Here is a 26,674-nt window from a genome sequence, read left to right on the forward strand (position 1 = left end):
CTCACCCCTTTCACTTCCGCCTCACAAGCTGTATGATTGCAAAATCGAATTGCTTCCGGGGGCTCCACTTCCAACTAGTCGGTTATACAGCCTGTCTAAACCGGAATGGGAATCCCTGGAGCGCTATATCACAGACTCTCTGGCGGCAGGGATAATCTGCCCCGTTAGCAGCCGGCTTTTTTTTTTTTGTCGAGAAAAAGTATAAATCCCTAATGCTGTGCATAGACTATTGTGGGTTGAACAAGATTACCATCTGCTTTTGAGCTGTTGCAGGGGGCACGATTTTCTCGAAACTGAACTTCAGAAATGCTTACCATCTGGTCCAAATCAGACAAGGATTCAATACTCACCTCGGCCATTTTGAGTATTTGTTTATGCCGTTCGGCCTCACAAATGCACCTGCTGTGTTTCAGGCGACGCAGTTTGCGTCCGCCCCCATCCTAGTGCAGCCTGACCTTTCCAAGCCGTTCATCATGGAAGTGGATGCATCAGATTCGGGAGTTGGAGCGGTGCTGTCCCAGCGCTCAGGGGGTAAGCTGCATCCTTGTAAGCTGCTTCAATATGACTATCAGTTATTGTCCAGGCTCCCGAAACATGAAACGGGGGTTACCACTGAGAGGGCCGAGACCATCTTACCTGCTGCTTGCATCGTTGGGTCACTCTCATGGGAGCTAGAGAGGCTTATCAGAGATGCTCAGAGAGGGGAACCTGATCCTGGTACAGGTCCACCTCACTGCCTGTATGTGCCCATGGCAGTGTGCGCCCAAGTGATCCAGTGGGCCCATTCTACTAAGTTCTCCTGCCACCCCGGTAAGAACTGCATCTGCACCTTCATGCAAAGTTTGTTGTGGCTCGAGAAATTCAGGGGTTTGTGGCTGCCTGTCCCACCTGTGCCCAGAATAAGGCGTCCACCTCCCCGCCTGCCGGACTCCTCAGGCCTCTACCAGTTCCCTAAAGGCCCTGGTCACACATCGCACTAAATTTCATTACTGGACTGCCCCCTTCTTCAGGTAACACAGTCATTCTCACTATTGTTGACCGCTTCTCTAAAGCTGCCCATTTCGTTGCCCTGCCCAAGCTGCCGACCGCTTTAGGGACTGCTAAGCTGCTGACCGACCATGTGTTCCGCCTGCACAGCATTCCTCAGGACGTGGTGTCTGACCAGGGTCCACAGTTTACATCGCGGGTGTGGAAGGAGTTCTGTTCGTTGCTGAGAGCAAGTCTCTGGGAGTAAGCCTCTCTTCTGGATTTCTCCCTCAGACTAATGGGTAGACGGAGTGGACCAGTCAGGAGCTGGAAGCGATGCTCCGCTGTGTGGTGTCCTCAAATCAGTCCCAGTGGAGCTCCCAGCTGGCCTGGGTGGAATACGCTCATAACACAATGACATCCTCCGCCACGGGCCTGTCGCCTTTTGAGGCATCCCTGGGCTATCAGACCCGGCTCCTTTCCATCTCCGAGAGGGAGCACGAGGTCCCCTCCGTCCAGCTCCATGTCCATCATTGTCGGCGTATGTGGAGGGCCACTCGAGCCACTCTCCTCTGGACCTGGGGGGGTTACTGTCATGGTACGCTGTCCTCACCGGGTGCCCTGCCATAGTGATGTGTCCTCATGTTTCCCGTTTCTTAAAGCTTTACATAGTACCGAATCTGCCCTTTTAAGAGTTTTTAATTATTATTATCGTGCTGTTAGATTTAACTGCTGCTTTTGATACAGTGGATCATAATATTTTAATTTCCTGTTTAGAGCAGTTGGTGGGTGTCAGGAGTACCGCACTGCAGTGGTTCAGATCCTATTTGGCAGAGCGAACTTTCTCTGTGAAACTCGGGGAGTTTGTATCCTCTGTTGCTTCTCTTCAATGTGGGGTCCCACAGGGTTCAGTTTTAGGCCCGCTTCTTTTAAGATAAGATAAGATAAGATAAGATAACCTTTATTAGTCCCACATGTGGGAAATTTGTTTTGTCACAGCAGGAAGTGGACAGTGCAAAAGTTATGAAGCAAAAATTAGAATAAAATAAAATAAGAATAAATACAGTACACAACTGTACAGAATAGAATAAAATAAAATACTATATACAGTAGAATAAAATAGAATAAAAATATACAATAAGATAAAAATAGAATACAAATGCTATATATACAACTGAGTAAAAATACAACGATGCCAGGAAGATTATTGCACTTAGTGTTGTGCAGTGTGTGTTTGATCAGTTAAAGTCTTTGTTGTGGAGTCTGACAGCAGTGGGGAGGAAAGACCTGCGAAATCTCTCCGTCCCGCACCGTGGGTGCCGCAGTCTCCCACTGAAGGAGCTGCTCAGTGCTGTCACAGTCTCATGCATGGGGTGGGAGATGTTGTCCAACAGGGATGACAGCTTAGCCGCCATTCTCCTGTCACTCCCTATATCTCCCTATATCTCCTACCCCTTGGGTCTATTTTCAGGAAACATGGGATTTCTTTCCACTGTTATGCCGATGACTCCCAGATTTATTTCCCACTTAAAAAGATAAATGGCTTCTCAGTAGACCCTCTGCTCAGATGCCTTGATGAAATAAGGGCCTGGATGGCTTTGAACTTTTTACATTTTAATGAGCAGAAAACAGAAGTGATGGTTTTTGGTGGGCGCTTCGAGGCCACTATTATAGATCTTGGTTCGCTGGCACAGTATGTTAAACCAGTCATCACTAATCTGGGAGTTAAAATGGAGGAAAATCTTAAACTTGAAAAGCCAGGTCAGCGCTGTTGTAAGATCTAGCTTTTTCATTTTGAGGCAATTAGCCAAAAATAAAGCCCATCTTATTGAAACAGCTTTTTGAGACAGTAATCCATGCCTTTGTTACTTCTAGGCTGGATTATTGTAATGCACTTTATTAGTGGGGTTAGTGATGCGTCCATTAGGAGCCTGCAGGTTGTGCAAAATGCTGCAGCACGTCTGTCTTTTAACTGGAACAAAAAAGTCTGAGCACATTATCCCAATTTTAATTTTACTCCACTGGCTACCTGTACACTTTAGGATTGTTTTTAAAATTATCTTATTTGTTTTTAAATCTCTTAATGGCCTGGCCCCCTACCCTCTCGGAGTTACTACAACCATATACACACCAGAATTCAATTGCACACCTGCAGCTGATCAGCCTAATCTCCAGGCCAGTCTTAGCAGAGTGGCTGAGCACACGTCAGCACTGGATCGTCATCTGAGAAACCGATCTCGGAAACAGCTGGATCGAGATGACGCAAGGGTTTTGGGAACAGAGGAAACAGAGACTGGTGCACTGTCACCAGAAGAAAATATTCTGCACTTAGTGCATTTATTTACAGTGAAGTGAGTGACAGTCTTCCTTCAAAGAGTCCTGCGTGTGGGTTCTGCATCCGCATATCTGACACCAGGTGGTAATTATTCTTGAACCGGTTTAACTACTTCCTACTGACCGGGTTCCTGCAACACTAAACCTGACGCGTTGTCCTGCTAGTTCTCTCCAGAATCTGTGTCTACGGAAGCCGAAGCAATTTTACCCACATCCTGCAGTGTGGGGACCGTTACGTGGGAAACTGAGACCCTGGTGTGCCACGCCCAGCAGAATTAGCCTGACCCAGTGCTAGCCTACCTGCCCGGTTCAGAATCAGAATACTTTATTAATCCCTAAGGAAATTATGTGGGTTACAGTTGCTCAAAGACTGTAACAGTAACAGACTAAACTATTGAAACAATACAATATGTTACAGATTTTACAAATTTAAGAAATAGCACTAATACATACAAATCACTCAATTATAAATGTCAGGATTAAGAGAGGTGATTATAAATAAATATCAAGAATATTGACAAGAATATTACAGAGTAGAAAAGAGCGTGTGTAGAAAGGGTGTAACTTTTGCAGTGTTTACAGTGTATTAGATGGAGGAGTCGTACAGGGAGATGGCCACGGGCAGGAATGTGTCGTTCAGTGGTGCTTTTTGATAATCTCAGGCTCTCATTGAACGTGCTCCTGTGACTACCAGCTTGTCATGGAGTAGGTGGGAGGTATTATCCATCTTTGTCTTTATCCTGGACAACATCCGCCTCTCAGACACCACCCTAATGGAGTCCAGCTCCATCCCCACCACATTACTGGCCTTGTGGAATAGTTTATTTAGTCTGTTGGCATCTGCGACCCTCAACCTGCTGCCCCAGCATGCAACAGAATAGAGGATAGCACTGGCCACAACAGACTCAAAGAAAAGGTTGTATGTCCGGTCTTCTATGCGCCCTTGCGTCTTGCACTGGCTCTACACCACTCGCTTTGCACGCCATCCCAGCATTCGCAGAACAGTTTCTCTATTGAGACGCTCCTTTGGTGGCCCTCTTTAGAGAATGATGCCTACAAATATGTTCTCGTTTGGGAAACTTGTGCGTGCAACAAGAGCCGCCACCTGGCACCTCCTGGGTTTTTACATCCCCTGACCGTCCCTGGTCACACATAGCTGTGGTTTCCATTTGCCTCCTCAAGTCACTCAGTTATTTGAACCATTTTCGATAGATTCTCCAAGGCAGCCCACCTTGTCCCTCTGTCTAAGCTCCTTTTGCCCTAGAAACTGGCAACATGCTCCTAGATCATGTTTTCAGATCACATGCAATTCCCCAGGACAGTGTATCTGACAGAGGCCTTCAGTTTATTTCACACGTATGGAAGGCTTTTTGAATGGCTCTGGGGACAGGGGTGAGTCTTTCTTCTGGCTATCACCCGCAATCCAATGGACAAACTGAAAGGGCAAACCTACAGCTAGAAGCTACCCTTCGCTATGTAGCCGCAACTAAGCTAGCTTTCTCGAGCTCCCATCTAACTTGGATCAAATATCCTTATAACTCTCTCAGCTCAACAGCTACTGGTTTATCTCCTTTTGAGATAAACCGGTCACCACTGTTTCCTTCTCAGGAGGCAGAGAATGCAGTCCCTTCAGTGCAAGAACATTTAGACAGGGCGGCACTACTTCAGATTGCAACACAGAATTGCCATTCTGCTGATTGGAAGAGGGCACCTGCTCTTCAGTACACTGTGGGCCAACAGTTATCTCTAGGAATATTCCACCTTCCTTGTGCATGTCTAAGAAGCTGGCTCCCAACTTTCTGGGTATATTCACTATCCAGTGCATCATAAACCCAGTTATCATTCAGCTAAGTTACCCTCCTCCATGAAGGTTCACCCCACATTTCATGTCTCTCAGCTCAAGCCTGTCTCTAACAGCCCGCCGATCTATTTGGTTTAAGTTTCGTATATCATGGAGAACACTTTAAATAAACTATTCATCTCTGGAAATTCCAAGTGTCTGCTGCATATGCCTACATACGTCTAAGCCGGTCTCCTTTGCAGCCTGTCAAGCTGTGTCATACCTGGAATTTTTATATAGATTTAATTAAAGAAATAGGGACAAAGTTAACTTTTTAAAATTGATTTTTTTAAAGTTATTTGTAAACGTTGAAAAACATTCATAGAACCTGGAGAACAATTACTCAAGACCACCTCAAAAGATTCCAAAAATATTTGGCTCCTTGGAAACACTTTATAAATAAACGAGGACTGCCTCGAGTCTTCTGGACACTGCTGGACATGGTGGACACACAGGTATCGCAATGTGTATGGTATATATCATAGTATGCACCATATACAAACACAGACGTATGTGTATTCACGACACTAGCAAGAAAAACTTTTTTTTAAAAAGCAATACACACGAATGAAAACATTTATTTTTGGGCTAGAGATCGTGCTTCTTGTAGGTCAGACTAAATTACCTTATCAACATCACATCTAGTGTTAGTTTGAACCACAGTGTAGGGAAAACATTAGAATTTGAAGTTAAAATAACTAGATGGGTTTACACTTTTAATTATGATCAAATTAAAATTGTGTTTAAACTCAATTTCACATTTTAATTTTAAGTAGAGAATGTGCATGCACTTTATCACGGATAGTGATTACTCTTGATTAAAATGTTCAGTGTCACAGAGTGCTCCTGGAATCACTGACAGAAACACATCCATAGTATATATAATTTATTGTTGGCAAATATACAGGGAAGACTTTGCTCATCAGTACAAAATCAATTACATACATTTATTGATTAGCACATTTCTGTGCTGCCAGATAATGTAGAGTAGTTAATGACTAAATAATAAAAAAAAACATTTAAACAAATTGTGCAACAGACAATAAACCCATGTGTGATATATGCTATTGGTGATGTTTTGTTTTTTTGCAGCATTAGCAACATAACAATCTCAAATGTAATTATCTTAAATTGATAATTTAAAATGATATTTGCACTTTAAACAAGCCATTGAGAGTTGAGTATTTTAGTGCATAAAAAAACTTTTCATCCCTGAGGCCATAGATCAGAGGGCTCAGACATCTTGGAGCAAGAATAAATGTTATATAATTAAAATACCTAACAGTAGAGAATACATTTAGGTCAATTTGAAAGACAGCATCTTCTATGATCGGGCACCACATCTGAATGAGACAAAGAAACAGCTGGAAACCATGAAGAACCACTGTTCTGAGGCCTTTATGCGTTGACTTCTTATTCTCTCCTGATGCAGCTTTGGCCACTCTCATTATTTGAACATAGGAGAAAACAATAGTAGTGCTCATAATCAAGAAGTAAAACTGACTTACAGCTGACCTAACATGAGCCTGCCATCTGTAGATAATTAACATCTCAGCAGAACATACTCTTCCTTGGAAATAGAAGCTGGGGTTTGCTGATGCAAAGAACATGAAAAGAACAACAATGCAGGGCACAGAGCTGAGACTGTGAATGATCAAGATGAATTGCAGTGCTCTCTGTGTAGAGCACAGCTCTGCGTGGCGCATTGGCATGCAAATGGCCACGTAGCGTTCCAGGGTCATTGCTGTTAGAGTAACTGGTGTGATGAATGTATACAAAGACAAAACAATAAATATAATTACACACAACCACATTTGTATGGTGATTGTAAAATGGCCTAAAAGAAGTGTGGTATTCGTGATTATTAAAAACAGACAATCAGATAGCAATGTAATAGCAAATAAGATGTACCGCATGACTGTGTAGAAAAACTGCTTCATGAAAAATGTTGTGATTTGAAGAACATTGATGAAAAGAAAAACTGACACAAAAACCTGGACTAGAATAACACGATCACTGAGTTTAGTTCCTGGCATTTTTCCTTCAATGAGTGAGTAATTGAACACCATACTGTGTTTTACGGAAATGTTCGAAGGTCTTAGATATTTAAAAGTGAACTTTGTCTTGCTGAGGAGTCTAAAATAAAGTGCCGCAGTGTTTGTTGGAAGAAAGCTTAAATGTGAACTCTAAAAACAGTAAAGCCATATGAACCATAAAATTAACAGAAAAGTATCAGCTATCAAGGACACAAGAGACACAATTTACCAAATTATCCCCTCGGTTGCAAAGCTTGGGTGCACAAATCATGGTCTTTGTTGTGTTGTATGCTGCTACAATAGAACGGGCTGTGTATTAACAATCTTTAAGACCAACTACAGCAAAAGTGAAACATCAAATCAGAGACAGCAACAGCTCTTTGTCACTGTGCATTTGGGAGATATTTTTCCACAGAGGTGTAATCTTTTGCAACTGCAACTATTACTGCTACTGCAGCTTTACTCTAGACTTGTGTCTACTGTAAAGCAGCAGAAAGCAAAAGTCAGCCTCGTTGTGGCTTTAGAATAAAAGTCATGGTTCATGATATTCAAAATGATTAACTATACATCAATGTGGGACACCGACACTCATAAGAGGTAAAAATTTACCCTAAAAAAAAAAAAGGGGATAATTAAATCTTCAGCATGCACAAAAGAAATCATAATGTCTCATCTGCAGTAAGAAGTTTAAAACAGAAAGTTCCAGCATGTGAACTAAAATAGGGAACAAGACGGCTAAACAGTGTGGCTTGCAAAATAAACATTAACAGGCCTTTCCAAAGAACAACAACACACTATATTGCTTCCATGTTCCTTACCATATTTTAATAATGTGATTAAAGTCTTTCACTCCTCAAGATTAAGTAAGCTTCCTAGACTTATCTGTGGTTTTACTTAAATTTTGTGCATGAAACTGAAACCTTTATTTTATTATATTTTCATCAACCTCCTAGGACCTGGCATCCACGTATGTGGACATCACATTTTGGGTTGTCTAGACCAAAATACAAAATTTTGCTCTACAATTGCCTGATATCCACTTACGAGCACATTATACTGCCACTGTCCTATCGAAACTTAAAGCAAATGTCCTCATATGTGGATCTTATTTTTCTCCAAAACAAAACTCAGGTAAAAAAAATCACGTAATTCTTTGTTTTTACATTCAGCAGGTCCCAATCAGCCCAAATAGCAAAGAGAAATTAAAAATGCATGCCATGAAAGAGTTTGGGTCCCAAGAGGTTAAATCTTTAAATACACAGTATGTACCTAAATTATGGGAAGATGATGTGGTAGTTCCAGCTCTAACTAAAAGCTTTATAAAAATGGAGACTTTTGAGCCTAACCTTGAAAGTAGAGGGGGGGTCTCTCTCCCAAATCTAAACTGGTCCTGATTTTGCAGAAGAGGGGCCTGAGAGTTTAAGGCTTTGCCTCTCATATTACTTTTGAATATCCTAGGAGCCACAAGTAAGCCAGCAGTATATGGGAAGAGCATTGTGCTCTTTTGGGATGATGTGGTACTGTCATGGTCAGGGATGCCTTCCCAGGGGTCATCAGCTGGACTATTGTTTTTGTTGTTATCTCTCTCTCTCTCTCTCTCTCTCTCGCTCTTCCACCCCTCTCTGCCTGGGTTAAACTTGTTATGGGTTCCTGCCTTGGCCCAACACATGTGCGAGTCATCGACTCCAGCGGTACCCAACCTTTTTTTGCGTTACAGACCGGTTTATATCTGACAATATTATCACGGACTGGCCTTTAAGGTGTTGTGGATAAATAAAACAAAATGAAACCAGTACCAAAAAAAGATTTATTCATAATACACGGTAAAAAAAAAAAGACCCAGGGAAACCAAGTCAACGATAAAAACAATTAATAAAAAATAATGCTAAAAACTGATTAAACCTCTGAAAACCATACATTTCACACCTGAGCCTCAACTCTCGCAGCCCGGTACTAAATGACTCACGGACCGGGCCCAGGGGTTGGGGACCGCTGATCTACTCCACTGCTGCTCATTATCTCCCTGTTCCTGCAACTTCTTGGGGCAACGAATTGGTGCTACTCATCGCTGGATTGTTGTACTACTCTCGTCAGTGTAGTCCTGGCTCTAACTAAGCTCTTTTCTTCCATCAGTGTTGTCTTCAGTCTAACCTGTGTTTCTCTTTGTGAATAGACCTCCTGGACCCGTCCCTCTTCTTCCCTGGAAGTGAACGTGAGTAAGTTTGTGAGTGCATTTGTGAGTGACCAGCAGATCACAGTGTGTGGCTGACCTACCCTGTTTCCCTGGATTCCCTGGAGCCCCATCCCCTTGCACTGTTCTTCTGCAGATAAGCAGTTAGCTGTTTCACACATAGTCTTTCTAGATTTTTTGAGATAAATGGAAAGTTAGCTAAAGGCAGAATGAGGAATGTCATTGAGCAAATACTTATCAAAATATTAGCCCATTTGGATTCCAAAGTATGAGTGCAGTGTTGTCTGTTAGTCAGAAAAAAAAGTAAAACAGTAAGTAAAAGATTGTGATGTATGTGAACGAGAGATGGTGTAAATTGGGGTACATCAGTGTTAAGGAGTGGTGCTGTACACGAGCTGTGGCGCTGTTAACGGTTAGCATCCGACCGTATTACCTGCTGCGGGAATTCTCGCAAGTCATCGCAATAACTGTTTACATTCTGCCAGCGGCAGATGCGGCAGCAGCATGCAAGACAATTCACACAGTAGTGTCCCAGCTGGAGACATCACACCCCCAAGCTTTCCTTTTCATCCTTGGGGATTTTAATCATGTTTCCTTGTCCTCAACTCTTCCTACTTTCACCCAGTATGTGGATTGTTTTACCAGAGAAAACAAAACACCCGACTTACTGTATGCAAATACCAAGGATCCATATAGCTCATCACCCCTCTCCCAACTAGGTCGCTCAGACCATAACCTGGTCGATCTGGTTCCCTCATACATAATTTTGGTGTGTAAATAACCCCCCACCACATGGTAACCCCCCCACCTCTTCAGAGGTGAAGAGGTGAGCATGGCACTGAAAGACTGCTTCCAAACTACAGACTGGGAGGTAATATGCAGCCCACTTTTCTGCTGGAGCAGAAAAGGAGGGCTTTCAGATCTGGAGACAGAGAGGAAATGAGGAGAGTCCAGAAGGAGCTAACGAGAGAGATAAGGAGGGGAAAGGACAGCTACAGGAGGAAGTTGGTGGAGCAGCTCCAGCAGAGCAACACCAGAGGTGTGTGGAGAGGACTAAACACCATCACTGGACGGAGCACAGTGAGCAGAGGGGGTCCAGAGCCTGAGGACCTGGATAGTCAGGTTTGGGCTAATAGATTGAACCAATGTGAGTGAAGTTGGCCCCCCCACCTTCTTCACATCTAACAAAAGTGGTATCAAATGTTTGTGCTACGTTTGTGCTGCAAAAATGTTCATTTGTGCCGCTTTCATTTTAAAGATATTAATAAAAATTTCTAGAGGTTATCAGAGGTCAACCAGCCCCCCCACACTGATGGAATCAAACAAAATTGATGTCAGTCAACTGTGCTACGTTTGTGCTGGTTTGTGCTGCAAAGATTGTCGTTTGTGCTGCTTCTGTCTTAAAGATATCAATGAAAATGTAAAGGTCAAAAGGTCAACCAGCCCCCCCACATCACCCAAATCAAACAAAATTGATGTCAAACATTTGTGCTACGTTTGTGCTGGTTTGTGCTGCAAAAGTTTTTGTTTGTGCTGCTATCATTTTAAAGAGATTAATAAAAATTTCTAGAGGTCATCAGAGGTCAACCAGAAATTGTCGTTTGTGCTGCTGCTGTTTTAAAGATATTAATGAAAATGTAAAGGTCAAACGATTTGATGCATGACTAACCATTACAAGCACTTCATAATGATTATTATCATTATTATTATTATTATTCATAATGATTAATTGTTGTGTGTATGAGGGTACAGTTGTCCATTTGTTTGTTTTGTCTTTGTGTGTGTGTGTGTGTATGTGTATGTTCAGTCCATGAGTTTAATGTTGGTCAGATGTCAGGAGTTCAGAAGTCTGACAGCTGTAGGGAAGAAGCTGTTCCGGTACCTTGTGGTCTTAGTCCGGAGGCTCCTGTAGCGCCTCCCAAAAGGAAGAAGGGTAGATGTTTTGTATGGCAGGAAGTGGTGCTCCGGTGATGCGCTGGGCAGTTTTCACGACTCTCTGTGATAGGTTTGTAGCATAAACCTATTCGCTGGAACGTTCAAGACAATTCAGCTACACAGCAAAAAGCATAAGACACCCTCGTATACAAGGGAGGCCCGAGCCAAGTGTCGTTCCTTCCACTTGACACCAGTTGCTCTCGTCCGCTCCCTCGTAACACTGCTCTTTTATTGAGGTTACATGAATATACATAGGTTCATTAACATATGACGTATACATACAACCAAAGAGTACCTTGCCTGTGCGTTGTGTAAGTGTGTGTGTGTGTGTGCATGGGTGTGTGTGGGGTCAGAATGTGACCCCATAAATGACTTCCCTAAACCTGCTGGTCACGCCAGCATCGAATCCATCCAAGTTACATGGTTTATTAAAATCAAATCAAATTACAGCAGTTGCATTTATGTTAGACTACCTTTAATTAACTACTTTAACCCATTTACAATGAAAATGTAAAAAAAAAATCTAGTCATTGACCTGTGTAGTATTTTAAGACTATTGGAAGTAAAAATAACTTGAACTCCAATTTCGAAGACACGACTTTCTTTCTTTCTTTTTTTTTTTCCGTAAAGCTCTGACTTGTATTATGAGTATGAGTCTGTGGTCTGGGAGAGAGTCCTGTAACTCTCTGTCTGCAAAATATAGTATATAATGACCAATGCTGGGCAATTAATTATATAGTTACTTCTTCCAAAAAGTAACTCAGTTTAGCAAACAACAAAGTTTTTTGTAGCTATTTTTTTTAATGCAGCTAATGCATTTTTAAATAAACATTTCAAACTATTTACAGAACAATCATGTGAGGGGAGGGTTGTATTGAACGCTGAACTGAAGTCTATAAACAGCATTCTGGCGTGTGTGTTGTTGTTGTCCAGGTGACTGGAGACTGCATCCTCTGTGCTCTTTTTCTGATGGTATGCGAATTGGTGGGGGTCAGGGGGGGGGCAGGATTTGTAGTGTGCTAGGACCAGCCGCTCTAAGCACTTTGTAATGATGGTGGTGAGGGCTACTGGGCGGTAGTCGTTTAGGCTTGATGTGTTGGAGTTTTTGGGTATGGGGACGATGGAGGTGGATTTGAAGCAGGCCGGTACCACAGCATGGGCCAAGGACAGGTTCAATATGTCTGTCAGCACTCCTGCAAGCTCCCCAGAACACGCTCTGAGAACACGCCCGGGAATGCCATCAGGACCTGCAGCCTTGTGGACATTAATCCTGCTCAGCACCGCTCCTACATCGGTGGGGGAGAGAGTCAGTGGTTGGTGGTCCGGCGTCACGTCTGCTTTGGTTGTAGTTGTTGGATTCCCTCGCTCAAAATGAGCATAAAAGTTGGTGAGCTTGTTGAGGAAGGAGGATGCAGGGGAGGGTTTGGTGGTCCTGTAGTCTGTAATGGTCTGGAGTCCTTGCCACATGTGTCGGGGGTTGGAGTTGGAGAAGTGTTCTTCTACCTTCTTTTTGTAATGGTGTTTGGCTTTTTTGATACCCCTCTTTAGCTTAGCCCTAGCTGTACTGTAGGCGTGTGCATCTCCTGACCTGAAGGCAGTGTTGCGGGCCTTCAGGAGGAGAATGTGGAGTTAATGTGATCTGTAAATTTTGGTATGTCCTGAGATTTGATTTTCACCCAGGTGTCATCCACATACCAGAACCATGACTTGGTGGTGTTCCTGTGTAGGATAACTACCCAGGAACCATGACGGTACTGGGTCTGAGACCCACTTTTTTGTGTATTTTTGTTTTATTTTGTTGATTATTGTATTTTTCTCTGTTTCATGATTTACATTCTGAAAGAGTCTGGTGCATTTTTGTGATTGTGTTTAGCTTCACTTCCCTGTGACATCATTATGTTTAATTTCAGTCAGCTGTTTCCCCATATGTTTACCTCCTGATTACCTCCTGTGTATTTAAGTCCTCTGTTTTCTGTGTTTCATTGTCAGGTCGTCTGTTGTGCTACGCCAGTATCATCATAGCTTTTATAGTTTGGTCACAGTTTCATAGTTGTTATAGCCTGTTCTCAGTTTAGTAGTAGAGCCCTAATAAAGGCTCTCTTTTGGTTTAAGTTGAGTTCTGTCTCTGCTTTTGGGTCCTGTTTCCAAACACATCGGCTTAACCTGCCGTGACAGATAACAAAGCCCGGTTTTCCACCTCCTCCATGCACAAATTGGCCGCAATGGGTGAAACTGGGCAACCCATGGCACACCCATGTTTCTGCCTGTAGTACTGACCCTTATGCAAAATAGGTGGAATAAAGACACATTTTCAAAAGCAAACACAATTGATCAGTGCTGAGAGTGGTCCTGTTGCTGAGGTTAGGGTGATCCTGTAATCTCTTACGAACTACCTCCGACGCTTCCTTGACTGGGATGCAAGTGAAGACAGATGTAACATCTCTCTTCACTGTACATGTACTGTTTATAAGGTTGGGGAAACCTACTGTCAGCTGAGACTGAAGAAGTCATTTGGATGAGTGACGAGAATTTTCTCCCACTGAAAATGTCCAGATGAACAGAATCAACCTTTTGGGATTTACTTGCCTGGATGATTAAGCACACATCAAAACATTATTTTATTAATATTTTTAAAATGATAGCGAACATTTTTGCAGCACAAAACATTTGATACCACTTTTGTTAGATTTGAAGAAGGTGGGGGGGCCAACTTCACTCACATATTGAACCAGTTTTTAAAAAGGTTTGATCCAGAAGCCCTTCCCTCTCCCATCCACTGGAGCTCTTCACACATCTCTGCAACCCCCCATAGCACCAAGGACATAAGATGCACCTCACCTGCCCCCCTTTTCCTTCAACCACTCTACTGCCTCCTCCCCCCATGCCAGTCACTAGGAGCCACCCACCCACACCCTATACTGCAGCCTCTCCATCACATCTGACCAGGTGCGGAGTCAGTTGAGGAAGATGTAATCCAGGAGGGCCAGGGGTCTGGATGAAATCAGCTCCAGACTTCTGAGGGACTGTGCAGATCAACTTTGTGAGGTTATCACATACATCTTTAACCTGAGTCTCAGTCTGGAGAGAGTCCCCATTCTGTGGAAGACCTCCTGCATGGTGCCAGTCCCAAAGACAATGCACCCCAAGGAGCTGAACCACTTCAGACCTTTTGCACTGACTTCACACCTAATGAAGACCATGGAGAGGATCATACTTCACCACCTTCGCCCACTAGTTGGGAGAGACCTACACCCACTGTAGTTTGCCTACCAGCCGAACATCGGAGTGCGTGACGCTGTCATCTACCTGCTGCTTCTCTCATCTGGAGAGTGCCAGGTGCACTGTGAGAATGATGGGGGTTTTTTGTTTCGCCAGTGCCTTCAACACAATCCAACCCTCAGTTCTAAGGGGGAAGCTGCAGGGAGCGGGAATGGACCATCAGCTGCCCTCATGGATAATAATAATAATAATGGATTGCATTTATATAGCGCTTTTCTAGGCACCCAAAGCGCTTTACAATTCCACTATTCATTCACTCTCACATTCACACACTGGTGGAGGCAAGCTACAGTTGTAGCCACAGCTGCCCTGGGGCAGACTGACAGAAGCGAGGCTGCCTTTCGCACCATCGGCCCCTCTGGCCATCACCAGTAGGCGGTAGGGTAAAGTGTCTTGCCCAAGGACACAACCACCAGGACAGAGAGAGCAAGGGGATCGAACCGGCAACCTTCCGGTTACAGATGAGCTTCCCAATCCCCAGAGCCACGGTCGCCCCCGATTGTTGATTACTTACCAGTTGACCCCAGTATGTGAGGCTGAGGGACTGTGTGTCTGAGGTGGTAGTCTGTAGCATGGGGGTCTCACAAGGAACAGTACTCGCACCTTTCCTCTTCACCCTCTTATCCTTATAACATGGAGACTTGCCATCTCAAGAAGTTCTCAGACAACACCGCCATTGTGGGTCAGGTGTTGGTGGGAAACGAAGTGGAATACAGGGGGGTCATGAATGACTTTTTTAGCTAGTGCGAACAGAACCATCTTCGCATCAGTGCCAGCAAGACGGAACTGGTGATTGACTTCAGCAAGAAGCCACCCCCTATTACACCAGTGAACATCCAGGGTTTGGACACTGAAACGGTAGAGGAGTACAAATTCCTGGGTGTTCACCTCGGTAACAAACTGGACTGGTCCACAAACAAAATGCACTCTACAAAAAGGGCCTAACGCATCTCCACCTGCTACGGCGGCTGAGATCTTTTGGGGTGAACAGGACTCTGCTAAGGAAGTTTTACGACACTGTTGTGGCATCTGCTATTTTTTACGCTGTGGTCTGCTGGATTTGTGGAATGGCAGAGATGGACAGGGGGAAACTTAACAAACTGGTCAAGAGGGCCAGCTCTGTCCTGGACTGTCCGCTGAAGTCCATCAAGCAGGTTGGGGAGGAGAGGATGTTGTCTAAGCTAAGATCCATCATGGACAACACCTCCCATCCTCTACATGAACCTGTATGAGCACTGAGCAGCTCATTCAGCAGTAGACTTTTACACCCACAGTGTAGGAAGGAGTGCTACCGTAGGTATGGTACCAGCAGCTTTCAGACTCTATAACACAGTTTAACATTTTTTTTTATCTCTGTACAATTTTTATACATATTTCTGCACATTGTTACGTGCATATATGAACTTCAGTTGCTTATGTATATAGGACCGCATTGTGTCTTCCTTCTATATTTTATATTCCCTTTGCTATAAGATCTGTGTAACACCCAAATTTCTCATTTGTGGGATAATAAAGGTTGATTCTATTCTATTCTAAATATTTTTTTATTGTTTAAAGAAGCTACAATCACAAGTACAACATGTTTTGTTTACAAACAAATGTTATTGTCTGAACTGCGTTTTCAATTCAGTCCAGTTGTATTTATATAGTGCAAAATCACCACAAAAGACTCTACAATAACACAAAGCAAGCTGCCTGTTATCGAAATAATTTTAAATAAGAACAATAGAAAGGTGAAAAGGGTCATATTATGCACCAGTTTAATATAAGACCAGCAAAGTGAACAGAATGTCTGTTTTTATCAGTAAAACTCTGACCATCCCTGGAAATCTGTGGATCATTAGAACCTAATGAATGATCAAGCTGTTGAATGTTTCTTATATAAGCCACAGAGAGCGTAGTATTTCAGTGCATTAACAAACATCTCATCCCTGAGGCCATAAATTAGAGGACTCAAACATCTTGGAGCAAGAATAAAGGTTATGTAATTAAAGTACCTCACATTGATAAATAACATAAAATCAATCTGCAGGACAGCAGCCTCTATAAATGGACACCAGAGCTGGATAAGACACAGCAGCAGCTGGAAACCATGAAGAACCACTGTACTGAGCCCCTTCCATGTTGACTTCTTATTCTCTCCTGATGCAGCTTTGGCCACTTTCATTATTTGCACATATGAGAAAACAATAGTGATGGACATAATCAGGAAAAACAGCTGACTTATAGCTGACCTAAGATGTCCCTGCCATCTGTGAAAAATGAACATTTCAACAGCACAAATTCTGCTCTGGGTATAGAAGCTGGGGATGGCTGATGCAAAGAAAATAGACAGAATAACAATGCAGGGAACAGAGCTCAGACCATGAATGATCAGGATGAAGTGCAGAGCTCTCTGTGTTCGGCACAGTTCTGCATGACGGAGGGGAATGCAAATGGCCACGTAACGCTCCAGGGTCATTGCTGTCAGAGTAACTGGTGTGACAAATGTGTACACAGACAAAACAATATATATAATAACACACAACCACACTTGTATGGTGAAACTAAAATAACTCAAAATGAGCAACACATTAGTTATTAGCAAAAAAAGTGAATCAGACAACAGTGCAATAGCAAATAAGATGTAACGCATAGTTGTGTAAAAAATATCCTTCATAAAAAATGTTGTGATTAGCAAACAGTTGATGCAAAGAAACATCGAGATAAATACCTGGACTATGATGACCTGATTATTGATGTTGTTTATTGCCAACTGACCACTAATTACTGAGTTATTTAACGCCATATATTCCTTAGTTTTAGGCAAATTGTTTTAAATCTTCATATATGGAGAGATCTTAAGAATTTACCTACATATATGAATGCATGTCTGGTTTCTAGATTCTAAAATCAAATCTCACACAAAGTATCTGATCCAAAGTTAAAATAAATTCAAATTTAACAGCCTCACAGTAAAAATAAGTGGAATATCTATTGAGTTAAACATTCACAGTGCATGTTGATATGACATGACATATATCTATAATGCCTAAAGATAACAAGTCACAAGACATCAGAGAGTCATTTTACCAAACCATCCCTGCGGTAAGTAAAACACATCTGAGATGTGTGCTGTCACAAGCTGATTTTTATAGGTGAAACTCTAACACAAAAGGGAATGTCACGACCGGAAGATGTCACCAAAGGAAATGCATTTGGGTATTCAAGTATACACAACTACTGCATGTAATTGGTCTCTAGATTTGTCCATCAACTCTTACCTGTCTCCTTAGAAACAATTTATTGTTTGAAATCACAATACCTCACAGCTATCATAGTCTAAACTAATAAAAGAAAGCAGCACTGCCACTATAAATATGTAAAGCATTTCTTGTGCCTGTCCCAAATGTCCCAGATAACTGGAATCAGTTCTTTGAAAAAAAACAAAATGCTGAAAAAATGCTGCTGGCTGTTCAGTACTTGACTGGAGCTGTGTGGAGCTACACAGGCCAGTTTTTTTTTCAATGAAATACAGTCACAAGATTCAGATTTCTCATGATTCCCGACTTATAAGATCAGAAGTACTGCTAGTTTGGTCGTAAGCAACAGTTCTCTGGGCTTTCTGAAGGACTTTCATTTTTTTCTTTGGATACTCAATTCCTTTTTACTGACCTGCATTTTGTAAAAACCTCAAAAAAGAAAGTCAAAGGTATCAAACGGAATCAGTAAACAATATGGTTGCAGATAATATGGGTTCAAACTGGCCAACTTACTGAAAATTAAAAACAGCAGTTAGGTCACTCTGTATGGTGTCCACTGAAATAACTGGTGCTCCTAACTAAATTTATCATCTTGTTGTTTATTCAAATCATGTGCACAAAAACTGAGTCCTTTTTTCATTATATATCAATAATGCTTTACTTGCAAAGCATGTACTGAGAAAAAATAGATTGCCTTTACACTAGCTGTGATGGAAATTCTTGAACAGTTTGTAAGGTTATGAAGTCATTGTTTCCAAATGCTTTTACCTTAGTTGTGATAGAAATGTTTGATGAAAATTGCACAAGTGCTAACTCCCGTGCACTTTGTTTACAGGCCACGCAGAGGAGTAGAAGATGCCACAGTAAATTCGGCTTACTTGTTAAACAAGTTTCGGTCATGAACTTTCATTTTATTAAACTAGCTGAGCTTATATGCTACAAATGGTTCACCACAACGCAAAATGAGGAATATAGTGGAACAAATCAGAATACAAGTCCATTTGGTGCCAAAGTATCAGTGCATTGTTGCCTGTTCGCCAGAAAATGTAAAGCCAATGTCATGGCATTTGACTGATGTTACACAAAGTTCGATAAAACATTTCAAACAGAAATGAACACTGCACTATTAATCATTCTGACACACATTCAATATGAGCAGCAGCAATTATTTTTCGGACATTTTTTCATTGTAACAACTAAATGGGTTTTTTGTTTGTTTGTTTAAAGAAGTTAGAAACCTAAGTACAATGTCTTATTTGCACACAAATGTTGTTCAATCAAAGGAAGAAAAAGGTCAGTCATTATGCACCAGTTTAATATAAGGCCAGCAAAGTGAACTGAATGTCCAGTTTTATCAGTACAACTCCAAGCATCCCTATAAATGTCTTAATATGTCTATTAGAATATATTAACCAGAATGAACAAGCTGTTGAATGTTTCTTATAAGCCACAGAGAGCGTAGTATTTCAGTGCATTAACAAACATCTCATCCCTGAGGCCATAAATTAGAGGACTCAAACATCTTGGAGCAAGAATAAAGGTTATGTAATTAAAGTACTTCACATTGATAAATAACATAAAATCAATCTGGAGGACCGCTGGATACCATAGCTGGATAAGACACAGCAGCAGCTGGAAACCATGAAGAACCACTGTACTGAGCCCCTTCCATGTTGACTTCTTCACTGATTCAACCATCCAGATTGGCTAAAGCAGTGGTTCCCAAACTTTTTTTGCCAGGCCCCCTTTTGTTTTACAAGAAAAATGTTCGCCCCCCACAAATGCATCCTCCAAACACACACACCCATATTTTGTTTACAAACTCCATTGCGGTTTATTTCACACCTCAAACATTTAGTAAACAATTAAGCAAATACAAGTAAACGGCAATAAATTGACTATGTGCACGTTAGCATATGCTACCTCCGCTGCGGAAACTCCTGTGGGGAGCTTTGTTTCCGGTGTCCTATTCGCGCCTTGTTTACGGTCCAAAACAAGTTAAGCAAATGAATGAATCAAGCGGCGATTTACATTTCTATAGATGTCTTGGGCATTTACCCAATATATCTGTAAATGATGTTCATCGACTTGTCGATATTTTTCCCCGGGCCTCAGAGCAAAAGAGAAAAGGGATTCAAATGTTATATTTCTCAGCGGTCCCTCGTTTATTGCGGGTGTTATGTTCTAAAAATAACCAGCGATCGGTGAAATCAAGTAGCCAATTTTATATTTTGATGCGTGGACATCGTGGACATCCAGTACTGCACTTCAGAGTCACACTGCTAGCGATTGATGCAGCGATGCAACCTTTTTTGCGCCACCGACCGGTTTATGCCCGACAATATTTTCACAGACCGGCAATAAGGTGTCGCGGATAAATACAACAAAATAAAACTAGTGCCGGTACCGAAAAAAAGAAGATTTATTCATAACACACGTGAAAAGACCCAGGAAAACCAAGTTAACGATAAAAACGATAACAAAATAATGCTGAAAACCGATAAAAACCCTGAAAACCCTACATTTCACACCTGAGCCTCAACTCTCGCGGCCCGGTACCGGTCCGAGGCCCGGGGGTTGGGGACCACTGGTCTGCAGCGATCAGGACGCAGGACACAATGTGACATAAAAATAAGCATGAAAACTTGCACTAAAAAATCCGCGAAACAGTGAGGTGAAAGGTGAACCGCGTTATAGCGAGGGACCACTGTAATTTTGAAGATAAGTCACAACATACCCTTCATACATACTAATGTATAGAAACCCTTACCAGCAATCGTTCAGTTTTTTGTGTGGCTTTTTTCACGGTTTGTTATGCTGTGTAGGTGTGTACTTGACTAGCTGATATCGACATAACGGGGAAACATCTGGTTTGACTATTGTTCACCTGTAGTTTGAATGCTGAACATTTGCCTGTTTAAACCATAAGAACAATCACTATACAGAGATGTGCTTCTGAATGTGGACGATGTGTCTTCTGCTGCAGTAATGCAGTTCTGCTTGTGTTGAGTGATGTAAACAACCGATCGATTGAAACTCTTTAAACGTCAAAATCGATCATTAGATTTTTTGTGACACAACAGTGGTGAGTGTTCCCACCTTCTGCTCTTTGTAACTTAATGCGATCTTTCCATTTTCGAGTTTTGGACATGATTTTAGAGTATATTTTCGCAGTAGCGATTTACTGCAAAGTAAAGCTACCGGAAATGTACAACCCCACATCCGGTCTCAAACCAGGAAGTTAGCATTTTCTCGTGCACAGGGTCAATTACAGGTAGTAATAAAATACACTACTAACTCTTTTACGCTACATCCACACCTACACGGGTATTTTTGAAAACGCAGCTGTTTCTATGCGTTTGGGCCTTTCGTCAACACGTAAACGGCGTTGCGATTCACCGAAAACGGAGATTATTTAAAACTCCTTTTTTAAGTTTATGTGTGGATGAGGATTACAGAGTTCGTCACGCAACGACAAAGGTATGTGGCTCTTTTCACGTCACGCTGTGCGCCACGTTATTGTTTATATGAGATGAATTGCAGAATGGCAGATAGAGACAAAATACTGTTACTGTTAATCTATCTGCAGTTTTTACACGCTTACATATACACACACAGTTACTGTCCCTGCATTTAGAAAGGCAGAGGTGTCACGGTGTAATTATTTTACGTGTAGTTGTTTTTCTCCTGTGTAATAATTTTCAACATTGCTATCAATACATTTTTCAAAAAATGCCTCTCTGTGCAAAATGGGTTCAAAAACAAAAACAGCTGTGGGATACTGTTTGTCCGTGATTTGAACCGGGGGAACAAATCGTGGCAGGATCAGTCTGATATTATTTGTATCCCACTGTAACTTTACTGTATAATGAGTTAACATGTCCAAAATTTCAGGAGTAGTTATTACAAGAAGTGTTTGTCAACTAAAAATCAACATTGTTGGATACTGTTTGGCCGTGATTTGAAGAGCCCAGCGCGTGCTCCCGACGCAGGGAAAACTATTTGCAGGGGAGACCTACCTTGGCACTTGTGCAAGTGAAGCCAAAGGGAAGATATGCTTCACCATATTTTCTAGTCTTTGGCTTGGAAGGAAGTTGGTTTGAAAACATATTTGGCGATGCTTCATCTCCTGCTTTGCGTTTGTGTGGGAGCCCAAAAATCTGTCCATTATGCTAGCACTGTCCAAGCTTTCTTTTTTTTCCCTTTTTCTTTTCATACCGCGCCCCCCCTATAATGGCTCTGCGCCCCCCCTAGGGGGCGGGCCCCACACTTTGGGAACCTCTGGGCTAAAGGAACAAGTGCTTTTTTTTCAAGGTTTGAGCTAAAACCTGAAAAGTGTGGTCACCTGCAGATTTAAAATAATTTAACAATTAACAGATCCTGAGCTTATGACTGCACAGGCCTGCTGCGGATCTGAGCAGGTCTACTATGTACACAAGAGCCTGCCCATGTAAAGCTTCACATGTCATTAATAAAATGTTAAAATCTATTCTGACTTTGATGGAACCCTAGTGATAGGAAGTAAGAATAATGCCTAACTGCTTCCCTTTGGGCCAGTTGTAGATAGGCTAAAGAGGACAGAGAAAGGCATGTGAAAAATGAGATACAATAATCAACACTAAAGAAATGAATTGATTCTTTTTTAATAAACAGGACTGGTGGAACTGGGTGAAAGCTAAATGCTGGTTCTTAGTTGAACCTGCCACAGTAATGACTGACCTCCTCACAGAAGCTGACAGTGTCAATCACAAGAAGAGAATTTGAAGACATCTAATATAAGTAACATTTCAGTATTGCCTGTTAGTCAGAAATGTAAAGCCACTTTAAGTGCATTAGACTGAGGCTACACGGAGTTAAATAAAACAATGGACAGTGGACATGTATGGCAATGATTTATTTTCAGTACATTTTTTACTGTAACAATTAAATACATGTAGCAATTAAATGTCTTTTGTTCGAAGTGGTTACAATTATGAGTACAATAAGTTTTACAATAAGTAAATAATTAAAATAATTTTTTTACAACAACTTAACTGCTCCTAATCTACACTGTTGCCAAACTAAAAACAATTTAAGGATAAAAAGGGTCAGATACTATACATCAGCTTAAGTATAAGACCAGCAGAGTGAATGGAATAGCCAGCTTTATCAGTGCCACTTTCAACCACTGGAAATCTATGAGTATTTCTATTGGAATACATTAGAACATAATAAATCAAAAAGCTGTTGAATGTTTCTTATATAAGCCACAGAGAGCATAGTATTTCAGTGCATTAACAAACATCTCATCCCTGAGGCCGTAAATTAGAGGACTCAAACATCTTGGAGCAAGAATAAAGGTTATGTAATTGAAGTACCTCACATTGATAAATAACATAAAATCAATCTGCAGGACAGCAGCCTCTATAAATGGACACCAGAGCTGGATAAGACACAGCAGCAGCTGGAAACCATGAAGAACCACTGTACTGAGCCCCTTCCATGTTGACTTCTTATTCTCTCCTGATGCAGCTTTGGCCACTTTCATTATTTGCACATATGAGAAAACAATAGTGATGGACATAATCAAGAAATAAAGCTGACTTATAGCTGACCTAAGATGATCCTGCCATCTTTGAAAAATGAACATTTCAACAGCACAAATTCTGCTCTGGGTATAGAAGCTGGGGATGGCTGATGCAAAGAAAATAGACAGAATAACAATGCAGGGAACAGAGCTCAGACCATGAATGATCAGGATGAAGTGCAGAGCTCTCTGTGTTCGGCACAGTTCTGCATGACGGAGGGGAATGCAAATGGCCACGTAACGCTCCAGGGTCATTGCTGTCAGAGTAACTGGTGTGACAAATGTGTACACAGCCAAAACAATATATATAATAACACACAACCACACTTGTATGGTGAAACTAAAATAATTCAAAATGAGCAACACATTAGTTATTAGCAAAAAAAGTGAATCAGACGACAGTGCAATAGCAAATAAGATGTAACGCATAGTTGTGTAAAATATATCCTTCGTAAAAAATGTTGTGATTAGCAAACAGTTGATGCAAAGAAACATCGAGATAAATACCTGGACTATGATGACCCGATTATTGATGTTGTTTATTGCCAACTGAACACCAATCACTGAGTTATTTGATGCCATGTATTTCTCACTTTTAGGCAAATATTCTGTTGTTTTATATCTTCAAATGTGGAGAGGCCCAAAATTCTAAGAACTTGTCATATAATATTATATATATGGTTATAGATTCTAAAACCAAATTCCCCACACACACTATCTAAACCAAAGTTTAAATGATGTCAACCTAAACAGCCTCACAGCTTTTATAAATGGAATATCTATTGAGTTAAATATTCACTGTGCTTGTTGATAATATAATGACATATATCTATAATACCTAAAGATAACAACAAGTCACAAGACATAAGAGAGTCATTTTACCAAACCATCCCTGCGGTAAGTAAAACACATCTGAGGTGTGTGCTGTCACAAGCTGATTTTTATAGGTGAAACTGTAACACAAAAGGGAATGTCACGACAGGAAGATGTCACCAAAGGAAAAGCATCTGGGAGTCATTTTGTACAACAGTTCGATTCAAGTACTAAAATATAAAACTACTGCACATATCAGGTCTCCAGGTTTGACCATCAACTATTCTCTGTCAACACAAATTATTATTATTGTTTGGCAACACAACACCTCACACATAAAATTGAAGAGAACAATGCTACCTGAATGTGCAAAGCATTTCTTTTGTGTGTACTGTGTGAATCCATTCTTCGAATAGATTTAGTCAAAAATAATTTACTTCTTAAATTGTTCAGCACTTGACTGGAGCGGCTTTTAATTAGATTTAGTCCAAATAATTTTCTCAATGAATAGTTAATTCTCTGATTTACTTAACACTAACCTATCAGTCACAAAAGTATAAAAAAGGCACCTTAAAAAGAGAAAACTCAGCGTGGAACACAAGACACAGGTGAACAAAATCTAACTAATGAGACATGGGGAAGCAAAACTAAACATAACACACACAAAACAGGGGAGTATGAAAATAAAACAAGAAGTAACAAACACTGAGGCTGGGACTAAGACATTTAGACTTGACAGAACTAAACATAGGCAAGAACCTGGAAGACAGAAAGGTTAATAGACATGGAGACAAGACCGAGCCAGACACGGAAACACAAGTGAGGTAGGGATTCACAAACTGAAAGTAAGAAATGCTGCTACAAGAAAATATGAAACCTGAAAACAAAAGACTCTAAGAAAACCCTTAGGTCAAACACTCATAACACAAAACTGATACCAATAGAGAATGATGAAACAAAGATTATGAAACATACAATGCTGAAGAAAACCTAAAACATACAGACTGACCTTTTTAAGTTAACTTTATTAATTACTTCCTCCAAACCATCATGTCTATTAGACCCCACTACAACAAGGATCATTAAATAATGCTTCAACCTTCAATGAACCTTGATCAACTTAATTCTACTTATTTCTACATACCACAGGCATTCAAACTGGCAGCAATTAAACCACTACTTAACAAACAATCACTTGATCCAGCTGTCTTAGCTAAATATAACTTTCCTTTTATCTCAAAAACTCTTGAAAGATTAGTTATACAACAGCTAATTGCTCATGTGGAGATAAATGGTTTATTTAAAGAGTTTCAGTCCGTTTCAGAACTCATCACAGCATTAGTGAAAGTTAGGATTGAGAATCGGTTCTGGTAGCCTGCTATGATCAGTATTGGGGAGTAACAGAATAAATACGTAATGCCGGTACATGTAAAATACAAAATATGAGTAACTATATTCCGCTAGAGTTACCATTTAAAAAGGTGATATTCAGAATACAGTTACTTTGTTGAAATAGATAAGATAAGATAAGATAAGATAACCTTTATTAGTCCCACACGTGGGAAATTTGTTTTGTCACAGCAGGAAGTGGACAGTGCAAAAGTTATGAAGCAAAAATTAGAATAAAATAAAATAAGAATAAATACAGTACACAACTGTACAGAATAGAATAAAATAAAATACTATATACAGTAGAATAAAATAGAATAAAATATACAATAAGATAAAAATAGAATACAAATGCTATATACAACTGAGTAAAAATACAACGATGAAACATACATGAAATACACAGTGGTCTTTTCCTGTTTCATATGTTAGCCTATGCCCTTTCTATTTTTGGTAAATCCACGCCAGTGGAAACCCAAACAAAACACGCATTAAGAGGTTCTAATGCCTGGTTCTCAATCTGGCGGCCCATGTCATCCCTACTTGCGGCCACATAACGACGTGAAGAAATATTTTTTTTAAATTATTACTCAAAAAGATTTAATATGAGGGCAATAGGCAGAGTGTTACAGGCATAGCCCTAAAGAATGTAGCCTCATGGGCAGTGTAGTCCGTGCTGCAGGGAGAATGGACTCCCTTTATTTCTGTGAGCGAGGAGGGAGGAAGAAAAAGGAGAGTTGAAAAGTACATGTTGTCACCGACCAGAAACGGAAGATGGAAGCATGTAAATATAATAATAACCACTGCAGCCAAAAAGAGTGCCTGACAAGCCCAGTTGTAAGTAAGCTATTAAAGGAACCCGGCTATTAACACATGTTTGCGCTAAAATATGCACTGTGCTTTCAATAACATATATGTGGTATTAAAATACGCCAAATGTTTTCCTTTTAAGCACATTTTATATAAAACCGATTTACCAGTAGGCCGCCATTGTTATTTACTTCTCAATGCACTCTGGGTAGTGACGTCACATGGTTGCACCGCATCGAGTTCACAGTTAGCAGCGCACTGGAAATGGCTTCT

The 26,674-nt window shown here is 41.1% G+C and overlaps 3 protein-coding genes across 3 annotated transcripts; all 3 read right to left on the bottom strand.

Annotated features, from left to right (window-relative positions):
• Nucleotides 1–6,279: 6,279 nt before the first annotated feature.
• On the bottom strand, nucleotides 6,280–7,176 carry LOC116335678 (odorant receptor 131-2-like). The gene has a single exon (XM_031759438.2). It carries the CDS (start codon nucleotides 7,174–7,176, stop codon nucleotides 6,280–6,282), a length of 897 nt encoding a protein of 298 aa, XP_031615298.1.
• A 9,263-nt stretch (nucleotides 7,177–16,439) lies between these two features.
• Nucleotides 16,440–17,369, bottom strand: LOC116335677 (odorant receptor 131-2-like). Its single transcript, XM_031759437.2, has one exon. It carries the CDS (start codon nucleotides 17,367–17,369, stop codon nucleotides 16,440–16,442), a length of 930 nt encoding a protein of 309 aa, XP_031615297.2.
• Nucleotides 17,370–23,038: 5,669 nt separating this feature from the next.
• Nucleotides 23,039–23,971, bottom strand: LOC116335676 (odorant receptor 131-2-like). The gene has a single exon (XM_031759436.2). It carries the CDS (start codon nucleotides 23,969–23,971, stop codon nucleotides 23,039–23,041), a length of 933 nt encoding a protein of 310 aa, XP_031615296.2.
• Nucleotides 23,972–26,674: the final 2,703 nt, after the last annotated feature.

The sequence above is a fragment of the Oreochromis aureus genome, linkage group 14 (genome assembly GCF_013358895.1).
Source record: "Oreochromis aureus strain Israel breed Guangdong linkage group 14, ZZ_aureus, whole genome shotgun sequence".
NCBI lineage: Eukaryota > Metazoa > Chordata > Actinopteri > Cichliformes > Cichlidae > Oreochromis > Oreochromis aureus.

Bases quoted from the DNA above. Each gene is read 5' to 3' on its own strand.
- LOC116335677 (XM_031759437.2), bottom strand. From the start codon at position 17,369: ATGGCGTTAAATAACTCAGTAATTAGTGGTCAGTTGGCAATAAACAAC.
- LOC116335678 (XM_031759438.2), bottom strand. From the start codon at position 7,176: ATGCCAGGAACTAAACTCAGTGATCGTGTTATTCTAGTCCAGGTTTTT.
- LOC116335676 (XM_031759436.2), bottom strand. From the start codon at position 23,971: ATGGCATCAAATAACTCAGTGATTGGTGTTCAGTTGGCAATAAACAAC.